Genomic DNA, 22,861 nt, shown 5'->3' with positions numbered 1-22,861 from the left:
TTTCATTTCCTAAGTGAGATACTTTGCACTTATCTTTATTGAATTTAGCTTGTTGATTTCAGACTTCTTCTCCAATTTGTCAAGGTTGTTTTGAATTCTAATCCTGTCCTCCAAAGTGCTAGCAACAGCTCTCAGCTTGGTGTCATATGCAAATTTTGTAAGCATTCATTCCACACTATTATCCAAGTCATTAACAAAAATACTCAATAGTTACGGACCCAGGACGGACCCCTGTTAGACTAAACTAGATCTATCCTCCCAGTCTGAGAGCAAACCATTGATGACTACTCTTTTAGCAGTCTTTCAACCAATTGCATGTCCCACCTTACAATAATTTCAGCTAGATCACATTTCCCAGGTTTGCTTATGAGACTGTCATGTGGAATTGTGTCAAAAGCCTTACTAAAAATCTAGAGATCACCCCCATTTACTAGGCCAGTAACCCTGTCCAAGTAGGAAATTAGATCATCAAGAGCTAGTTGTGCCAACAAGATCCATGTTGGCTATTACTTATCATCCTACTATTCTCTAGATGTTTATAAACATTGTTTAATAATCTTTTCCTATATCTTTCTAGGAATCTAAGTTCGGCTGACTGGTCTATAATTCCCTGGGTCCGCTTTGCTTCTTTTTTTAAAGATAGGCACTATGTTTGCCCTTCTTCAGTCCTCTAGGACAGTGGTTCCCAAACTTGTTCCGCCACTTGTGCAGGGAAAGCCCCTGGCAGGCCAGGCCAGTTTGTTTACCTGCTGCGTCCGCAGGTTTGGCCGATCGCGGCTCCCAGTGGCCGCAGTTGCTGCTCCAGGCCAATGGGAGCTGCTGGAAACAGTGCGGACCGAGATCCTCCAAGAGTTCTCAAAGATAATTGCTAACCGTTCTAAGATTGCTTCAACTAGTTCCTTAAGTAACCTAGCACAATTTTCATCAGGCCCTGCTGACTTGAATACATCTTACTTATCTAAAAATTCTTTAACATGTTAACTATTTTGGTTTGTGTTCCTTCTCCCTTGTTCTTAATATTCATTGTGTTAAGCATCTGATCACAATTAATGTCTTCAGTGAAGACTAAAGCAAAATAAGCATTCAACACCTGAGCCTTCTCGAGGACATATCCTATAGCTCTCCTTCCCCGCTAAGTAGAGGACCTACACTTTCCTTCATCTTTTTCTTACTCCCAATGTATTTAATAAACCGCTTCTTATTGCCATTTACGTCCCTTGCTAGGTGTAATTCATTTTGTACCTTAGCCTTTCTGATTTTGTCCCTACATGCTTGTGCTATTCTTTTGAACTTCTCCTTAGAATACGCTCATATTTCCACTTTTGTAGAATTCTTTTTTTTATTTTCAGGTCATTAAAGAGCTCCCGATGGAGCATTACTGGCCTCTTACTATCCTTCCTATCTTTCCTTCACATTGGGATAGACAATATTAAAGATACAACAGCAAACTCTTTGAGAAACTGCCAGTTCTCCTGAATTCCTTTGGATTTTCTTTCCATGGGACCTTACCTACCAGTTAAATGAGTTTGTTAGAGTCTGCCTTTTTGAAGTGCACGGTCCTTATTCTGCTGCCATCACTTTTTCCTTTCCTTAGACTCATGAAATCTATAATCTCATGAGGACTTCCACTCAAATTGCCTTTTTTAAGCAACAGACACATGGGAGCCTAGTGATTTAGGAGCCTAAGTCCTGTTTTCAAAAATGAAAGTCAATGGGGATTTAGGCACCTAAGTTACATTTTAAAATGGGACTTAGGTACTTTGGAATTTTTACTCTAAAACATCACATGGTTCTAGATTCAAATACTTGAATTATATTGAAATGCTCTTACTCTCATCAGGAAGAAGTATTTTATCTGGAAGGAGATTTCCCTGAGAAGCTGTTCTACATAAGCGAGCCCGGGCACTGCTGACTTTCCTAACCTCCATTGGGTCCACTGGAGGCTTCGGGAAGGAAATGGAAGAATCTTCATCTTTTATAGGTGATGAAAGTAGTTTTGGCTTCTATTACAAAGAAAGATGAAGATCAGTTTTTACAAACTTGTATCCCATTTGTATTTCCATATAACCTAAAATTAGCAAAATAAAACTTTGTAACATTCACCATAAATTTTCTTCCAACTTCTGACTAATTTAGGTGAGAATTAAACAATAGCAACCAGAAAAATCTAGTTTTCTTTTTTAACAAAAATCATAAACATTCCATGCAACAAAATAAGTTAGACCAAATATGTCAGTTTGACCATAGACAGCCAACAAAAATAGGTGCTGAGGAAAGCATGTCTAAAATCAGTCCCAAGAGAAAACCCAAGTGCTAAAAGAATTAGCCATAAGCTAGCTTTAATTTAGAAATGAATTTATTAAATCTAAATAATATTTCTTTCCCTTAAATAAGCCATCTACATTAAACATGTGCTCCATCACAAAATTTTGTGACCAATCCTGAAAGGTACCAAGTATGCACATCTCAAAGAAGGCCTGTTATTTGCAGTGCTACTTCTTTGGAAGTTGGCTTAATTTGTAGAAAATTAAAAGTACCCATTTGAATACTATTAATAGTAGATATGCCAATTCTTATTACACACTGTCCTGGGCACATGGATCCACACATCCATGAACTCTAGGCTACTGCAACTCCATATATTGGATGGAACTACAGACCCTGTAAAAGCTCCATCTGGTACAACATAGCAGTCCATGTGCTTAACAACTCAGATGTCCATGAATTCATCACTCTCAGGGCTCTGCTTTCTGCACTAACTCTCCATAAAATATAGAGTCCAGCTGAACAACTCTTCTACTCTTCAAAGCTCTCCATGGGATTGACTCTAGCTACCCAAAAGATTGTCCCCACTACCTTAATAACCATGACCTCCAACAACAGCTACATTCCACTGGAACAATTAAATTTCCACCAACAGAGGCAAATTTCACAGGATCTGGACCTAGACTATGGAACCCACTCTCACAAGAGATAATGACAACCACACACCTCAACTTTTAAAACTAAATGCAAAACTCGTTGCTTTGACTTGACTTTCCTCAGTAACTTATTTTCACTACCCCACAAACCCACAAAAAGACCCCACTATAAACTAATCAAATTATTGCTTCTACAGGCTGCGGCATCTGGCACTGGACACCCAGAACTGTAAGCCACAGTGTTAGCCCTCTGCCTTAGCAAGAGAGCTTTGCTGCTGCTAAGCTGTGTGTCAGCTCCCTAACCTACCAGTCTGTCTGCCTTGCCTGGAAACTTCAAGACTCTACTAGTCTAAACCTTACCTGCAAGGTAAGAATCAGTGAACCCCAGTTCCCAAGAGACATCCTTCTGCAATGTCCAGTCCCTCTCACTGGACACTCACAGAAATAAAGTTTGCTGCCTCCGAAGAGGCAGAGTACATATCAGCCTATTACAGGGGTGGGCAAACTTTTTGGTCTGAGGGCCACATCTGAGTATGGAAATTGTATGGCGGGCCATGAATGCTCACGAAATTGGGGGTTGGGGTGCAGGAAGGGGTGAGGGCTCTGGGGTGGGGCCAGAAATGAGGAGTTCAGGGTGTGGGAGGGGGCTCTGGACTGGGGTAGGGGGTTGGGGTGCGTGCGTGTTGGGGGGGTGAGGGCTCCAGCTGGGGGTGCAGGCTTTGGGGTGGTGCTGGGAATGAGGGGTTGAGGGTGCAGGACGGTGCTCTGGGCTGGGACCGAGGGGATCAGAGGGCCGGGGGGGGGGCGGGGGGAGATCAGGGCTAGGGCAGTGGTGCAGGGGGGAGAGGGGGCTCAGGGGTGCAGGTTCTGGGTGACGCTTACCTCAAGCTTACCTCAGCTCCCAGAAGCAGTGGCATATCCCCCCCTCCAGCTCCTTGTGAAGGCGCAGCCAGGCAGCTCTGCGCACTGCCCTGTCCGCAGGCGCTGTCCCGGCAGCTCCCATTGGCCAGAGTTCCCAGCCAATAGGAGCTGCGCGGGCAGCACTTGGGGCAGGGGCAGTGTGTGGTGCGCCCCGTGGCTGCCCCTATGCGTAGGAGCCAGACAGGGGACATGCCGCTGCTTCCAGGAGCCATGTGGAGCCACAGCACGCGCAGAGCGGGAAAAGCTCCCAACCCTGCTCCCCGGCAAGAGCCGGATTAAAGTGTCTGAAGGGCTGGATGTGGCCCCCGGGCCGTAGTTCGCCCATCCCTGGCCTATTAGGTTCAGAACCACTGAGCTAACCTATTTACCATTGTGGGCCGCAGCTCTGTGCTGATTGAGCTGCAGGTTGAAAACCACTGGGTTAGCTGATGACTCACACTTCACTTCAATACACAGCACTAAGATGGTTTTGTAATAAAAACAAGAATAAGTTTATTAACAAAGAACAGAGGTTTAAGTGCTACTAAACAAGAGAAGAAGAGACAGGTATGGTTTACAAACAAACCAAAATAGAATACTCTTTCCAGTGACTAAAACTTAATCATAGCAAGTTTCAATTTTTGCCTAAGCAGTTTTCTTATTTACATCAAGTTACCAGCACCTCCCACCTCCAGGCCAGGGGACCCAATGTTTACAGAATCAAAGAGTGCTGCTCCCTTTGTTCCCTAAGTGATCAATAACTATATTAACCCTTTATATTAACTAAAGTCCATTATCTCGGTCTCAAGAGCCAGGAAAACTTCCTGGGGTGCAGACTGTCCTCCAATGTGCTCACTAAGGCCTTGGCTACACTTGCGCGTTATAGCGCAATAAAGCCGCCAAGAGCGCTCTACCTCACTCCCTGTCCACACTGGCAAGGCACGTAGAGCACTCTGACTCCACGGCTGGTACTCCACCTCCCCGAGAGGAATAACGCTTGTTGCGCTCTCGCTGGAGCGCTACAACGCCAGTGTGGACACCTAATGCACTCTGATTGGCCTCCGGAAGTGTCCCACAATGCCTGTTCTAGCCACTCTGGTCATCACTTTTGAACTCTGCTACCCTGTCCTCAGGTGACCAAGCATCAGACCCGCCCTTTAAATTCCCCATCCCCCGTATGGAGCAATGGCAAGGTGCTGGACCTCATCAGTGTTTGGGGGGGAAGAAGCTGTGCAGTCCCAGCTGCGCTCCAGATGTAGGAATTACGATACCTTCGGGCACATATCAAGGGCTATGATGGACAGGGGCCATGACCGGGATGCGGTGCAGTGTCGGGTTAAAGTAAAGGAGCTGCAGAATGCCTACCGCAAAGCCCACGAGGCAAACGGCCGCTCCAGTGCTGCCCCCGCGACCTGCAAATGCTACAAAGAGCTGGACGCGATACTTGGGGACGATCCCACCTCCACCATGGACACTTCCAAGCCCAGCACAGCAAGGGGGGGAGGAGGAGGAGGAGGAGGAGGAGGAAAAAAGCGCAAGCGATGGTGCTGAGGCGAGGGGAGACACCCCGGAATCCCTAGATGCATGCAGCCAGGAGGTCTTCTCAAGCCAGGAGGAAGGCAGCCAGTTGCGGCAGCCGGTGCTGGGGAAGGACAAACAACAGAGGAGGTTCCTGGTAAGCAACTTTCTTTTCGGGAAGGAAGTTTTTAGGTACGGGCTCTTTGGGCGAGGGGCGGGACCATTACTGCACAGAGGCAAGCCGCGTATGGGCCACGGCGGAAGCTGCATTGTAGGAGAAGACCCTCCCTTGCTTCCCTGGTCACCCTCAGCAGCGAGATATCTTCCAGGACGAACTCCTGTGGAGAATGTTGGGACAGTGTTCAGTGTAGGTGCCCCCTGCAGTTGTTAGCTCTCCCCAAGGCACAGAAACCCAGAGGACAGTACAGCCATGGAACAATCAGTCCCCATGTACCCTGTACTTACTCACCATTTCTGGGGCTCCCCTGGGTTACGTGCACTTGCTTTGGAACAGGCAAAGTAGGGTTTTGTGACTGCCGTCCTTAAGTGCGGGGGAATCATTGCTCTGTTTGGTGTGTACAATGCTGTCTCTGTTAAGTGTTATATTTTGCCTGTATAGGTGCAACCTTGAGATCTCAGCCGCCATTCTTATCACCAGCCGACAGATTGAGAAGACTCAGGAAGAGGCTGCATAAAAGCAAAGAAGACATGCTGCATGAATTCACGCAGCAGTCTGTAAATGAGAATTGAAAGGCACAGAAGTGGAGGGAAAGTGAAAGGAGGATCTGCCAGGAAAACGCGACGCACTGCAGCAAAGCACGGAACGGCTGATTAGCATAATGGAGCTCCAAGAGGACTCTATCCAGGCACTCGTTGCCATGCAGGCGGAACTCTACCATGCTCACTCCCCTCCCCCCCCTTGCAGCCCTTGTCCCAAAACTCTTCCCTTTGTGCCCATGTCCCCTCCAACCCACTTTCCCCAACATCCAGGTTCTTACCACCCCCTGCTGCCTCCTACACCCGTAGCTTCACCACCCACCCACAAAAACTACAACTCTTATCCACTGCACTCAACCCCCCTCAACATGCCTTATAGCCATCCTGAAGTGCAGCACTCAGTGCACAGCACTCCAGACAGGATTCGAGAGTATGAAATCAGGACATACTCAAGCCTATGAGTAAACTGGTCCCCACCCCACCCCCTTGCCCTTTTGGTATTTCTGTGGTTTTTGTTTCCCCCCCCCCCCCCCATAAGTGAATTTTCTTTTCAATAAATAGAGTTTTTTACTTTGAAAACATACTTTATTAGTGCATAAAGCAAAATATACCTTAGCCCAGGAAAGCAACAAGCACTGCAAGTCAGTGTACCAAACACAGCCACTGCACTTGTCTGGTGCTCTGCATGGGAGTTATTACTAGTGGCTTTCAGCCTCAAATTGCTCCCACAAGGCATCCCTAATCCTTGCAGCCCCACGCTGGGTCCCTCTAATAGCCCTGCTCTCTGGCTGTTCAAATTCAGCCTCTGCAGCTGTTGAACCTCCGAGGCCCATGCCTGAGTGAAGCTTTCACCCTTCCCAAATATTATGGAGGGTACAGCACGCGGCTATAACCGCAGGGATGCTGTCTTCGACCAAGTCCATTTTCCTATAAAGAGAGCGCCAGCGGCCCTTCAAACGGCCAAAAGCACACTCCACAGTCATTCAACACCGGCTCAGCCTGTAGTTGAACCATTCCTTGCTGCTGTCCTAGCACCCTGTGTAGGGTTTCATGAGCCACAGCATTAAAGGGTAAGCGGGGTCTCCAACGATCACAATGGGCATTTTGACTTCCTCTATGGTGATCCTCTGTTCTGGGAAAAGAGTCCCGGCTTGCAGCTTCTTGAACAGGCCAGTGTTCCGAAAGACGCGTGCGTCATGCACCCTTCCAGGCTAGCCTGAGTTAATGTCAAGGAAATGACCATGGTGATCCACAAGCGCCTGGAGAACCATGGAGAAATACCCCTTTCGGTTAACACACTCTGAGGCTAGGTGGACTGGTGCCAGAATAGGAATATGCGTCCCATCTATCGCCCCTCCGCAGTTAGGGAAACCCATTTGTTCAAAGCCAGCCACAATGTCATGCACGTTACCTGGAGTCATGGTTCTTCTGAGCAGGATGCGATTAATGGCCCTGCAAACTTGCATCAACACAATTCCAACTGTCGACTTCCCCACTCCAAACTGGTTAGCGACCGATCGGTAGCTATCTGGAGTTGCCAGCTTCCAGACTGCAATAGCCACCCGCTTCTCCACCAGCAGGGCAGCTCTCAATCTTGTGTCCTTACGCCGCAGGGTGGGGGCGAGCTCAGCACACAGTCCCATGAAAGTGGCTTTTCTCATCTAAAAGTTCTGCAGCCACTGCTCATCATCCCAGACTTGCAGGACGATGTGATCCCACCACTCAGTCCTGAGTCCAAAAGCGGCGTTCCACGGTGGAGAGCATGTCTGTGAATGAGACAAGCAATTTCGTGTCGTATGCGTTACGCGACTAGATATCATCTTTGGATTCCTCACTGTCACTTTGGATCTTAAGCAGTAACTCGACTGCCAAACGAGACGTGTTGGCGAGACTCGTCAGCATGTTCCGCAGCAGTTCGGGCTCCATTCCCGCAGACTGAAAGGGAAGACAAAGCGCGCTCTGCACAGAAACCGTTGTAAGATAGCACCAAATGTGGATGGAAACACAGGGATTGCTGGGATGGGAAGCGATGCATCATGGAGCGTTGGGACAGGATCCAGAATGCCCCGCACCCACGCCCCCCACAGCACCAGAATGGGAAGAGGTGCTCTGTGGGATAGCTGCCCATAATGCACCGCTCCAAATGCCACTTCAAGTGCCGTGAATGTGGCCACGCCAGTGTGCTTGCAGCTGTCAGAGTGGACAGATTTGAACGCTTTCCCTGGTGCACGCTCTTGACCGTATATGTAAATATTCTTTTAATGTCCTCTGCCAATAATCAAACCGGGGAAACATAAAGTCCTTTGTCTATGGCAGGCTAAGTTTATGCACTGCCTCCCAAAGACATTTTAAGAACATATTTCCAGCTAGGGTGACCAGATACCATATGTGAAAAATCAGGACAGAGGGTGGGGGTAACAGGCGCCTGTATAAGAAAAAGCTGTGAATATCAGGACTGTCCCTATAAAATCAGGACATCTGGTCACCCTATATCCAACACAAACACAACTCTCTGTACACAACCTGTACATACATCACACAATGATTTTGGGGACCAGCATATCACCAATGTACATGATACCTTACAGGACACCTGTTAGATACATATTATGACAATGGTGTGTTGGGAGTGATGAGTTTGTCAGGCCATGATTTGAGTTACAGTACAGTGGGCCCTCTGCCAGCTGGCAATGAGGAGTTTTTAGTGTTACACAGACTAGGAAGAGAAAGCTTGTTATTCTTTCTACCTATAGAACACTTAGGAGACTCACAATACTACAGAGCTAAAATGCCACAAAGATTGTAAGTACCTAAGTAGAACATACTAATATAGTAATTACAATAATTGTATAAAAATGCCTAAAACCCCAGTCTAAACCCCATTTTAAAGATAACTAAACAAAGATGTTTCAGTCATATAAATATTTTTCTTTGATATATCAAAATAATTGCAATGTTATGAAATTGGAAATGGACTCTTTAAAATTTCCCAAACCACTCAATATTGTGTGAGCTGCTATTATGAACAGAAATATGACTGCAATGAATTAGTGAAGGTTGCTTGTACTCTACTACTGATGTTACTGATTTAGTGTGCACTGTACTACCTCATTAGACAACTTAATATTTTAAAGTGTCCATGACCTAGTCACATATTAAAGACTAATCTCAACTACAAAACTAGTACATCTATAAAATAATTCAGCATTTTCTCAATAGAAGACATATATAAACTATCCCAATTGAATTGACTAGAACTACCAAACATTATAAATAACTCCGCCACACTTTTCAATTGCAAGTTGCAGATCAGCAATTCCTAATTTCCTTTTCAATGCCAGTGCTACTTGTTAGTGTTTTGCACTTCACTTACCTTAAATATGAAGAAAGAGTCAATTTTCGACTTCTGGTTCTTAAGCATTAATGCAATGCTGTTGTATTTGGGGTTAGAATGCTACACAGGAATACGTAAATACCTAAAATACTGTTAGAGAGACAAGGTGGGTGAGGCAATATCTTTTATTGAACCAACTTCTCTGTTGGTGAAAAACTTTTTGAAAGCTTGTCTCTTTCACCAACAGTTGTCCAATAAAAGGTATTACTTCACCTACCGTTTCTCTCTAATATTCTAGGACCAACACAGCTACAAGCATCGTAAAAAGAACTTGCACTCTCATTTCTGGGGGGAAAAATTCAATAAATCAATTCTACTTTCTCATCCCCCCCGATTCTAATAAACCACACAAAACATCCATTTAACCAGTTTTCACATAATCCTTTTATATCACTACAGTGGGTTGGTACCATTCACAATACTTTATTTCAACATTACATAACATTCTTTTTAATAAGCACTCACATGGTCCAGTGGGCTGAGACGTGTACCAGACACCGATCTTGATTCGCCTGATTCAAAACTGGAAGCATGGAGACTAGCATAAAGAACAAACAGAATATTAACCCTGACCTCATTTTGTTTCCCCACAAAGGATCTTCGCCCCCGCTGCTCGTAAACAAGTGGGAGTATCTTATCCGCAATACTGTTCTTCTTTCCCCATAGTCCTACAGATGCTCTTCAACTGAGGTGTCAAGTAGAATATAGCTCAGTGGGCGTGGGGAAGAAAGCAGAGGACTGCCTGCATACTGACACCCTCTTCTAATTATTGCGTGGACAGATACTGGAAAAGGAATTGAAGCTGCTTGAAGATTTATATCTCACTGTAAGTCCTTGCTACAGCTGCTTCCGAGCAGTCACAAGGGGTGGATGTAGGCAATGGCAGTGCAGCTCCTGCAGAAGCCATGCTGCTGGATAGAGGGACACCAGAGAAGGCAGGAACCATCCCTGCAGTTGGTTCATGCCACTGTCACAGAAAAAAAAAAAAAAAAAAAAAAAAAAAAAAGATCTTGCCTTCTGTGAACTATGCTAAGCCACAAGCCTCTCCCACCAGAGGAGAAGATAACTAGTTATTCCATAAGGAAAATAATCTTAAACCTATTTAAACATTTGGAACTCAAGGAGGCCTTTTCTGAAATAAAAATTTTTTAAAGGCTTTAGAAACAGAAATTTTATGGAAACAGTGAGATACAAAACCTTCTCTTACACCATACGCTACACACAAATTTGGTGTAATGATTGCCACAGTTAGTTTCAAGTCACAGGAACTTCTAGGACACAGAGTTTAACAATACCAGTGAGCATCATTAAAAGATGAGAAAGTCTATACTACTAATTACATCCTAACACAGGAAAAAAGGACCACAAAAATTAACAACAACAACCACCACCACCAAACCTCTTGCTGCTAAAATATAATAAAAAAAAATCTTAGTCTCTGTACCTAAAAGTGGAAGGTGGTCTATTTTCTGGTGTTCGTGAAGAAGCAGATCCAAAAAGTTTCCTTTGGTCCTCTCTAGGTGTAAATGGCCTCTGAGTTCTTAAAGTCCTTAGTGCATTTCGTGCTTCATTTATTATCTCAGCACTGGTCTTCTGCTTAGGTGCTGAAGGTCTATAAAATGGTTCTGGCTTTTCCACATTTTTATTCTTTGAAGAATGCATTCTTCTACAAAATACTTTACAGGAAGCACTGTGTATAGGAGGCACAAAATACAACACTACTTGCAAGTGATTAATAATTAAGACATTAATAAATAATTCAGTTATCCACATGCAGTTAAAATAGGATTTAAAAAGAACAAAATCTAAGACCAGGATGAGGGTAGGGAAAATATTCTCAGATACCTCTAGAAATCTCCTTTTACCATTGGAGTTCAAAGAATATTGTTCTCCCCTCTTCATTTTTCAATCCTATGGAAAATGCACCTTTACCTCAATATAACGCTGTCCTCGGGAGCCAAAAAATCTTACTGCATTATAGGTGAAACCGCGTTATATTGAACTTGCTTTGATCCGCCGGAGTGCGCAGCCCCGCCCCCCCCCCGAGCACTGCTTTACCGCGTTATATCAGAATTCGTGTTATATTGGGTAGCGTTATATCGGGGTAGAGGTGTACTGCAAATGTATACAGTGTGTCCAGCTCAGAGTGAGTTTAAAAACAAAACCTCACACAAACAAAACCAAAACACCACACTTAGAGGATGCAATGCTTTCAGAGTCACACAATAGTTTCCAGACACCCTAGAAAATGTCACCAAATAACACTATTTCAACACCCAAAAGCTAATGATTCAGTGAACACCACAGTGATGTCATCACAGCAAGAACTAGACAAAGAGCACGTAAAGGGAAGACTTTCTTGATCATATACTTAACTTATATTGCTTGTTTTCTATCAGTCTTATCAAGTTCTCTATTGTAACAAGCTAGAAGAGGTGCTCACCTGAAAACGTCAACTGTAACCAGAGCCAAGGAAAAGCAGCATAAAACTAACTTTTGTAAGAACAAACATTCAAACATTACACAATGAATTATGAACTAAAAGTGCCAGTCAGAGAATGATCACACATGTGTACCCTTACAGAGCCACTGAACGGCAACAGGCTTGCTTCCAAAAATCGCCAAGTCTAAAGAGTCAGTCAATATTCCAGTTCAGATCTTTGTAGACATCATTTTTCAGCAGGTTTACCATCCTCATCCAAGTCAGAATTCTTCATGAGGCTGAAGTTGGTTCCTTATTCGTGGTACCAGTGCCTTACTCACGGTTCCCAGTTCCTTATTCAAAGGCCAAAATTATTTGACATTAATATATTTTAAGATTTTTTTTTAGACATTTCATCAAATTAATGTGATTTAATCTGATAAAAATTAAATTACTAATTACTTATTTATTAAATAAGGAGCTGAGTTATGACTGTACATGATGAAACAATGCTTGGATCAACCCAACTGACATGTCCCTGTGACCCACCAGACTGTTCTGAAGGACCTGGGACAAGTCACTCCCTGATCCAAATCTTTGTTCCTGAACAATATATTGCAACATCATACCACCATCCCACATTGTGCATAGGGCTTGAAAAGGAGCTGGGTTTTGAATGGTTGTATGAGACAAAATACATAATGGGTCACTCCAAGTTACACGTCCCCATGATGGTTTTACATTATGAAGAGATGAGGATATGCCACTCTACACACTGAACCTTTATTTCTGGTCTGACAAATATATTACCCCTAGTTTTATTGTTTGTTTGCATTGTTAGTTAACATGCAATACGCACACAAAAATTTAAAAAAAAAACAATATTCAATCAACTTGCAAATCCAACTGTAATGTTTTCACAGATATGATAACTACAGATGAAGTCTACAGGAATTTTGCTTTGTTAGCTGAATTAAGAACAGAAAAATGTCTAAATTTATTGAAGTTTGTTTGTGTTAGATATACAGACATTTATATTTAAGTTGTGTGTTTTGCTCTTTACACAACAAAAATAAAATGAAGTCAGTGGTTGGGCACAATTGGGTCCCAAATAAACATGCTTATTAACTATATATAAACGTACAAAGTCTAGCTTAATGCACACTGCTGCTCTGAGTGGTTTCTAATGGCTTCTAAAATATAGAAAACAGTGACCATCACTAGAATGCCCACAAACTACTTAAAAGAAATATTAACCTATTCCTCTATACTAAAATTAGTTGAACCAGCTAGTGTCTTTGCTGCTGTACGTGCTTCATGGCAACACTAATGTGGCTTGGTACACTTTAATGGAATTTAGAGAACTCTATCTCCACCTCCTTTTCCTTTTAATTCCAAAATTCCACCACAGAAATGCCAGCCATAAGTCTGACCAAGTCTGTGGAAACATACAAAATGATTCCCAATGTTGCGCATTATCTCCAACATCTTTGTATCTAAAATGACAACAACTTTGCTTTAATGAACTCCATGGTTCATGCAAATGATTTTGATTGTTTCAAATATTGATTAGTTCAGTAGAAGTAATGTTTTAAAAGTTAGTGCTATATTCGAGTTACATGGAAAAGTGTTACAGAGAGGGCAGATGAAGGATTTTTCTGGGGAAGAGGCATTTAATTTCAGGTTTCAGTAATGCCAATTATATATTTTTCCCCATTAATGAGAATTTCTAATTGCTCTTACTTGCTACCCAGACTTCAAGCATAAGTATACAAGCAACTGAAAAGTGTCTTTTCTTCACATTTGTCGTCACATTAGTTAAAATTTGTTCATAACATCTTGAGTGTGAGTTTTATATCACATTTGCCTCTTCAGCACCCTCCTTTGTGTTAACGCCATCCTACCCATAATAAATAGCTAGTCTCCAACTGAGAAGGTTAGCCCTCTACGTGTGAGATGCAGGCCCCTCTCCCACTGCAATGGGGCCCAATGTTACACGAAACCAAAACCTTCAGCCTCACACCAGTCATGCAGCCAAAAGATCACCTCCAAAGATCACCTCCAGTATTTTCTGCCTTCTCCTTCAATGGACTGGTAAAAATCTCCAAAAAGATCAACTGGACTTTCCTTTTCTTCCACTTCCTTCCAATATGCCTGAGATTTTTCATAATCTGTGTAGCTGCATGTGGCACTGTCTCATTAGTTCCAAGGAGTATTATCATCAGTGGAGACTTGCCAGATAACTTCATAATCCTGTGTAGTCCTGCAATTACATCTTGTAACTTCTCTCCAAGAAGACAGTACACCGTCCTATTGTCCCAAGAGAAGTTCTTCAACCATCCTAATGATGAATCTCTCTTGGTTGCTGATTTCATACCACAAGAACACCCATCAGATGTGTCCCCGGTAGTTTTCTGTTCCATTCCTCCAGAGACAGTTTCTTTTGTAGTTGGCTTGCTGAGTTTGATACTCCTAGTGGAGTTGAATGCCTCCCGGTTCCTATTTCCTTCTTGGTCACAAATCACCTGCTCATTCCTTTCATTTCTACTCTCTTTAATTCCCTTATCACTGATCCTTCCCCATGTGGCATCTGTGACAATGATTTCCAAAATTCTGTTGTCCAAGAAATGTTCATTTTCTCAGGTGCTGCAGTGTTGCAATTTATGTATTCAGACCACATATCTTCTCCTCCCAGTACGGCCACCAGCTTGCCTTTCATGCACCAGAAATCTACTCTGTCTTCCAGCAGAAAGGACAACATAGCACATCCAAGGAAGGTCACAGGATCATCCAGATCTGCTATCTGGAGCAGAGTCATACCGAAAACAAGAATCACGCTTCCTCTCTAAACTGCCACTGAAACTCATCCCATTTGCCACTTCTGTTCATCTGATAACTGACCTACACACTAGCCTCAATGCTCAGCTTCCTCCCTTGCAAACAAAGAGGGAATAACCACCTTAGAAACATCAAATACAGGTTTCGTTCAAAGACACAAGGGTCTCAGTGACAAGGCCCACACTGAAACACAAACAGACCTGCCTCAGCTGGCCGGTTCTGGAGCCCACAACTCAGTCACTCCACCCTCATAGAGAACAAAGACAATAGATGGAACAAACACAACACTCACCAAATCCCTGGACCTGAAAGCATAGGTTCGACAGCTTTCACCCTCTGAAACATCTGTTTGCTGCTCCTTTAACCCTGCTAAAGGGAGTGGACATGTTTGGAGGTGGGTGGAGGAGGGCAGGTGAAACGGGCAATGGTTTTCCATACAGATAAAGGGCTTGTCTATACTTACGGTTAAATCAGCACTGCTGTGATCAATGCAGTGGTATCGATTTAGCAGGTCTGGTGAAGACAAGGTAAGTCGATGGCAGAGCACTCTCCCATCGACATCTGTACTCCATCTCCTTAAGAGGCAGAAGGTAAGTCAGCGGGAGAGTGTCTCCCGTTGACACAGCGCAGTGTAGACACTGCTGTAAGTCGACCTAAGTTACATCTACTTCAGCTACCTAACTGAAGTAGCGTAACTTAGGTCAACTTACAGCTTTAGTGTAGACCAGCCCAAAATTTCAAGTAAAGGAGTTCCATGTTTCAACTACTTCAGAACAAATTAACAGTTGAAGGGACATGTCATTTGGGGTGACCTGAGACTTATTTTGTCAAGTAGAGCCAGTCAAAATCCAGTTCTTTATGCAGTCACCATTTACAGTACAGAAGTGGGATGGGAGCTTCATGTGCCAGCATGTTTCACCGGAACAAAGCTTCAGGTCAGGGAGTTACTTGTCTCATCTCCTTCAGAATAGTCAGACGGCCACATGGACCTGTCATTTGGCATGAACAGAGACTTACTTCGTCACATACAGCCAGTCAAAACCCAGCTCCTTATTTAATTATTTTAATTCATAATTAAGTAATTATGCAGTATTATTATAGCTATGTCCCAGGATATTAGAGAGATGAGGAGAGTGAGATAATATCTTTTATTAGACCAATTTCTGTCTCTCTCACCAACAGAAGTTGATCCAATAAAAGATATTGCCTCACCCACCTTGTCTCAATTACATAATTAGTCATTTAAATTTGTCACATTCAAATGAATTTGATAAAATTTCTAAAAATTTAATCCTACACTGATATATTTTTAAATAATTTTGGCCTTTGAACAAGGAACTGGGAATAAGGAGCTGGTGCCACGAATAAGCAGCCAACTTCAGCCTCATGAATTTGTCTTTTGCTCCACGATTGGTTCTCAACCTATCTACCATTTTGGGACACATCCAATACTACCTGTATGGCCCTGAGGATGTCACATGGGCCACAGCTCTGTGCAGATTGGGCTGCGGCCCGCAGGTTGAGAACCACTGAACTGTTCCACTAACATACTGAAGAAAAAGTATGTTTTGCCCAGTATTTGATTAAGCATTTTGCAAGATGCAAGCTGGTAGCTTCTATCCCTTTATATCTATTTATGAATAAAAGTGAACAGCAGAAGAGACTGGCAGATGCCTTCTTTGATCTTTCTAAGCCCTGAAGCAAAACCTCACTTTTCCCACATCACTGCTCTCATATCGTTTACTTCCTCCTGCTTCCTATGTTGTCATGCTTCTTTCCCAAATGCTCCTTTTGTGTCTCCTTCCAAGTAGAGAGATTGTCTCCAAAATAGTCTGTACCAAAACTGCCTGAGTTTATAGTCTGGTTAAAAACAAAACTATTAGTTGTCCATTGCTAAGGTGTAATTAAAAAACACTACCTCCAACACAACCCAGGCCCATATTAACAGCATTAAAATAAGCTTTCTATTTTTTGTGTCATTTTATTAATACAGATGGTAGGGTGTGTTTTTTTCCCAATGTCATGCAATAAAAATAGAATGAACAGCAGCAAAAGGAGCTGATCCTACAGTCCTTAATTAATACAACACAACTCCTACCACAATCAATGGAAATTTTGACCAAGATTCTAAAAAACACCCATACCCTACAGAATGAGGAGTACTTGTGGCAGGTATCACAAGGACTCTTCCTTCTTTTTGCTGATAGAGACTAACACAGCTACCACTCTAAAACCTGTCACCAGATGCTACAGTAAGCTTACGCTCCCTGATTTTGTCTTCACACTGTAAACTAGTCAGCAAAGAACTTTATTAAATGTTTGCTCTAGACCAAATCCTACCTGCCCTTCCTCTTGTATACGAGTAAACTTTGTTTGGATGGGCCATTTTCCTTTTGTTCGCGTGCCTTTGTGTCCTTCCTTCCCTGTTCCTATCACGGCAAAGCTACGGGGAGTAGATTTTGCACCCGGCTATATCAATAAAAATTACATAACTAGGGGAAGAATAATAAACAATATCCCCGACCTCAAGGTGGGAAAAGGCATTCTGGTCATTTCACAGCCTGGGGAGGGAAGGGGGGTCAGGGAGCCTCCAGCGGCTCCTGCCCCAGCGTGGGGGGGCGGGGGGGGAGCCTCCAGCGGCCCTGACGCCGGGATGAGCGGTGAAACGGGCAGCCCGTTTCCATGGCAACCATACACAGAGCGGCCCCGTCCCGGGTTCCCATCCCTTTTGGGCTGTGCGGAGGCACCTTGTCGGCGGCTCTGTGCTAAGCGGGTCCTCTCCGCGCCGGTCCCCACTCCTGCCGCCGTTGACGGCCACGCGGCGCTTTTCCCCCAGCCCCTGGCTGTGTCGAAGGGCAGGCGGCTCCAAACAAGCCGGCCGGCCGGACACGCATCGCCAGTGAGCATGCGCAGACAGTAGCAAGCGCATGCGCAGAGCTGCCCTATCCCAGCCTGTCTTCTGAAGAGAACGGGGCGGTGGCAAGTAGGGGGCGGAGCTTGTGCTGGGCGGGGCTCGTGCTGTGGGACTGAATGTGGGAAGCTGGCAGGAGCGGTGCGCTGGAGGCAATAGCCTAGTGCTGTCTCCTGCCGTTCACCTCTCAGCCGCAGGCGCCACGAGTTGCGGGGGCGGGTGGTAGGAAGCAGTGAGGGGCTGTACAATAACCTTTCTGCCTGCCCCCCAAAATTGGGGTGGAAGGAAATTTACTCCCCCCTCCTCCCCCATCGCTCTAAGCAGACACTTTTTGCGCCTCCCTATCAACCCACCATGGCCCTAATGTGGAACGTGCTGCGTGACAAAGGCCCAAAATGAGGATCACAGAATGTATTTGTGAAGGAAACAGGGTTTGTTCCTTTAGGATAAACGTGCCAGTAACCTCTGTTTCATAATTTCAGCTCATTTTCAACAATAAAAGTGAAAGGGACCCCAGGGACCTTTGTGTCAAACAGTGGTAACTTTGGGACTAACCCGAGTGATGGGTATGGAAATGAGATGCACACAGGCAAGACTCCAGCACAAAACCAGTTTACTCTGTCATCCTGGTCAATGGCAATGTCTAGCTGTTGAATCACTGATTATTTTCTCATCTTGCCATCAAAAATTGGAAATGTTGTTGACGTATCTCCTGGCCATCTCACTCTTTTGTATGGGATATAGTCTTAGATGTTTCCATGTCATTCAGTCATACCAGGTACAGTCTATACAAATCCATCTCAGGAATCTGGGGAGAGATATTTTATATAAATACATTTACACACACACCTTAGTCTCAGCAGCGTAGGAATTATAACCCTGACCATATCTATCAGATCCTGTGCACACTCCCTCTCACATGGTTGATCGCTGCTGATGAAAATCCATCTCATGATTATTGGAATCATTTTGCCAGAGGCAATTAGAACCAGTTCAGTGACTCCCAGTTATACTTAACCTGTCACCCAGATGGGTAATTTGATGGTTTGCAGTTTTAAAAACCATAGATGCTGGAACTAGGAGTGCAGGGGATGCTGCCTCATCCCCAGGCTTGAAGTGGTTTCCATTATATACAGGGTTTACCGTTTGGTTCAATGTCTTTCAGCACCCCACTGTAAAAATTGTTCCAGCACCCCTGTTAAAAACTTCCCAAATATCTAATAAAGAGAGGCCTGTGTCATCTGTTGTGGTGATTAGATCACTTATGACCTTGAAAGGGACAGTCTCTGGCTTTAGTCCTATCTGAATACATACTGAAACTTACCTAAAATATTGCCCCAAAACAATAGGTAAGGAACTGACCTATAATTCACACACACAATATAATGAGTAAGGTTTTCTTTGACAAGGGATTCATCTTCACTTTCTTTAACAAAGAAATGGGAACACAACTAGAGCCCTGCAAAGCTGCAGATATCTGCTTTATATGGATTTCCATGGACTATGTTTGTGGATCATGGATGGATGTGGATCCAAATTTTATATCTCGAGCCCTGCAAATCTGCTGTTATCCGCAGACTATGTTTGTGGATCATGGATTGGATGCTGCGTCTCTCTTCTCCCTGGGGTATATCTTGGCTGACCAGTTTCTTGCTTTCACTGTGTTAATCCAGAAAAAGTCTGCCTAAGCAGGCCTCTTTGCTTTCTTTTCAGGTACTAACAACAGTGCAATTGCCCACAGTTATAAGTTACACACAGCTCTTTCTTAGCCAAGAACATTTTATTCTTAAGGTAGAAGCATTACAGAGAAAGGTATTAAAACAATAAAAGAACCTACACACATACTAATAAATTTACCAAAGATCATCCCAACTGCAACATGGGCTCTGCAGAAGTACCTTAACCCCCACTCAGGGGTTTTCCTGTGGTTTCAAAATTCATTACACCCTTTGCTCTGAAAAAGAACACAATCTTAGGGGGCCTCAGTAGGCCAAAGTCCTTCCTATCCTTCCCTATAATGATTAGGCCTTTCATGGACTGGAGGTCCTGCTTGGTTGCTGGATTAGAAAGGCAGCCCCGAGTCTGCTTTAACTCAGGTATGCCAGGTGAAAGACAAAATCCTTTCTTTGTCTGTTTGGCCCCTGAAGAATCCAGTTTAGGTCTTTGAACTATCCTCAGGGAACAGGTGCTCTTCAGACACGTAGTCCCCTGCTCATGGTGAAGCTTCAAAGGCTGAGTTCATAGGCAGGGGTTTGCAATCCCTTCCTCCCCACTACTTCCTAAGAGTTCTACTTCACATGTATTCTCTCAAAAGCTCAGGTGTGTCTGCTACATTGTTCAACATAGTCTTTTGAAGTTCACAATACTTCTGAAGTTCACAATCTCACAATAGTACATAAACATTTGTATTTTAATACAATGGGTATCCTAAAATATTTAAATTTAATTTGATAAGGTTTGCCCAGGATATTTGCACCTGGGGGAATTCTGCACCCCAAAAAAAAAAATTCTGTGCCCTATATTTTAAAATTCTGCATATTTTATTTGACAAAATAATCACACCCGTTTCAAAATAACTGTCAACAATTATGTCTGTAACAATACAGACAAAAAAGATTCAGGAAATATTTTTTTGACAAATAGATTCCTTACTAGGTATATTGACCGGACTCACCCCCGCCCCCCAAAGCAGTGCAAATGCTTGGGGGAGTCGGGGGTAATGGAGGAGCTGAGGAAGAAGGAAGTAATTGCTGGGAAGGAGCCTGGGAGTGAACCTGGAGGGTTGTTGGGTGTGGGTGGGAGAAGTATAGAACAGGGAGAGAAGAGCAGTGTGCATATGAAAAGGAGTATAGAAGGAGCCATGTTCAAAAGTTAATTTTTTATTCAGGTTCTTATCTTTGTCAATTACAGACATTCCCTTTGTAATTTCTCTCTGCTATGTCTCAGCTATTCTAACTTTCTCACTTAAATCTCTTACTTCTTCTTGCATTTACTTTTAATTGAAAGAACTGTCCTCACCTCTCTAAAATGTACGTATTTTTAAATTAAATCTGTAGGTCTGGAGCCATGCCACTTTAGGATGAGAGCATCAACCCCATAAACTGGTTAGGACTCAGGAAGGTCAGTACTTGGATTACCAAGGAAAAAACAAGGTTCTGCAAGGAAGTGTTATGAGTAATTTCTCCTGAGTCAGTACTGAACCAATGTCCCAAACTGTGCTGAGGTGTATCATGCTCATGGAAGCATCATCTTTTTTAGTCTTAGAACTTAGGTCCTGAACATTTTTGATCAATGATCTCTTGGGATTCTAACACCAAGCCATTCAGACTTGCTATGATCAGACTTAGGTGACACACAGCTAAAAACACTAGTTGCCACAGGAGCCTTGCCTAGACAAGGGTTCCTACTGTTGCAACCTAAAACAACTATCTCTAATGGCGCTGAAGCAGTGTTGGCAACGAGGGAAAACTTTTGCTAAAAAACCTAATGTAGATAAAGGTTTCCAGTCCTATGGTAGTCTGTATAGTCTTGCTGCATGTGCTGTTAAATTAGTGCCATGTTTCACCTCAGTAGCGGTTGCATTACAGAGGAAGATGAAGCAATTCATGACAACAGATTCTTGCAAGCTTTTTTTGAGAAGCTCTAATACTTCAGAAGCATGCCAAAGAAGAAGAATGTCCAAGCTATGTTCCTTGAGACCTTTCCTGCATCTTGAGCAAAGGAAAACAAAAGGCAGAAGATTCTGCAAGTGAATTGCTAGGTAGGTAAGAGGTGTAGACTTCGGTTTTGTGGAACATTCATCTACCCTCTATGGGGAGAGGGGCTATATAGGTGGCCTCCACCTCAGTAGAAGGGAGACCAATCTCCTTGGGAACAGGCTGTCTAGAGTAGTCAGGAGGGGGTTAAACTAATAGCAAAAGGGGAGGGTAAAAGAGGGACAATATGAATACTCAGCACAAAATTGAGATGTTGAGAACAAAATTAATCCAGGAACCAAAGGACCTAAAGAGTAGAAATTATTTAATTGCCTCTACACCAAATGTAAGAGCCTGGGTAATAAACAAGAAGAATTGGAATTGCTCTGATAAACAAATTCAATCTAGTTGCTATTACTGAAACCCAATGGAATGATTCACATAATTGGAATGTTAAAATCAATGGTTATAACCTATTTAGGCAGGATCAAGTGAGCAAAAGGGGAGAGGGAGTGGCACTATATTAAAAATGGCATTACCTGTTTCTGAGTCACTGATAACTCAGAAGATATTGATCTTGAATGTTAGGGATCACTGTCTAATGGATAAAGCACAAGACAGGGTACTAGTTGATGTCTGCTACACACCACCTAATCACACTAGGAACAGGATGACCACTTCCTTATGCACCTATCTACAGGAAAAAAGATGTGTGATCATGAGGGACTACAATTCGAGTGACATATACTGGAGGTCTCATACTGCCAGTACTAAAACATCCTTGGAATTTCTAAATATAATCAATGACAGTTGCCTAATTCAAAAAGTGTGCAGCCAAAATGGGGGTGGTGGAGGGAATTATATATTAGACCTTGTCCTAACATATAAAGAGGAACTGATTACAAAACTGAAAAATAAATGGTAGCTTAGGTACAAATGATCATAGAAATGTAGGACTGGAAGGGACCGTAATAGGTCATTTAGTCCAGTCCCCTATGTTGAGGCAGAACTAAGTATTACCTAGACCAGGGGTTCCCAAACTTGGTTTGCGGTTTGTTCAGGGTAAGCCCCTGGCGGGCCGTGAGGCGCTTTGTTTACCTGAGCGTCCGCAGGTATGGCCGTTAGCAGCTCCCAGTGGCCGCGGTTCACCGTTCCTGGCCAATGGGAGCTGTGGGAAGTGGCGCAGGCCGGGCCACTGCTTCCCGCTGCTCCCATTGGCTGGGAATGGCGAACCGCGGCCACTGGCAGCTGTGAGCAGCAGTACCTGCGGATGCTCAGGTAAACAAAGCGTCTCACGGCCCACCAGGGGCTTACCCTGAACAAGCCGCGAACCAAGTTTGGGAACCCCTCACCTAGACCAGTGTTTCTCAATGGCTAGCACCCTGACAGAGTTTAGGAAGGCAGCAAGTCAGTCCCTGGTATCAAAAAAGTTGAGAAACACTGATCTAGACCATCCCTTACAGGTATTTGTCTATCCTGTTCTTAAAAACCTCCAATGACAGAGATTCCACAAGCTTCCTAAGTAATTTGTTCCAGTGCTTAACT

The 22,861-nt window shown here is 43.8% G+C and overlaps 1 protein-coding gene across 6 annotated transcripts in view; it reads right to left on the bottom strand.

Annotated features, from left to right (window-relative positions):
• The window catches only part of ARMC2 (armadillo repeat containing 2), a 157,971-nt gene extending 140,315 nt beyond the window's left edge, over positions 1-17,656 (bottom strand). For 2 of the 6 annotated variants that reach the window (XM_065590191.1, XM_065590195.1), the window contains exons 1-4: positions 17,458-17,655; positions 10,895-11,140; positions 9,916-9,988; positions 1,832-2,003 (exon numbers count right to left, since the gene is read on the bottom strand). In XM_065590191.1, coding sequence (XP_065446263.1) covers positions 1,832-2,003; positions 9,916-9,988; positions 10,895-11,140; positions 17,458-17,639 — 673 coding nt within the window. In that variant the 5' untranslated portion in view covers positions 17,640-17,655. Of the gene's footprint in view, positions 1-1,831; positions 2,004-9,915; positions 9,989-10,894; positions 11,141-11,893; positions 12,226-15,173; positions 15,286-17,457 lie in introns of all 6 variants that reach the window. The other 4 variants (XM_065590192.1, XM_065590194.1, XM_065590193.1 and 1 more) reach the window with 4 other exon arrangements.
• Between the last annotated feature and the right edge of the window lie 5,205 nt (positions 17,657-22,861).

The sequence above is a fragment of the Chrysemys picta genome, chromosome 3 (genome assembly GCF_011386835.1).
Source record: "Chrysemys picta bellii isolate R12L10 chromosome 3, ASM1138683v2, whole genome shotgun sequence".
NCBI lineage: Eukaryota > Metazoa > Chordata > Testudines > Emydidae > Chrysemys > Chrysemys picta.
Note: the sequence above shows the minus strand (reverse complement) of the source record. Positions and strands in the feature narration are given on the sequence as shown.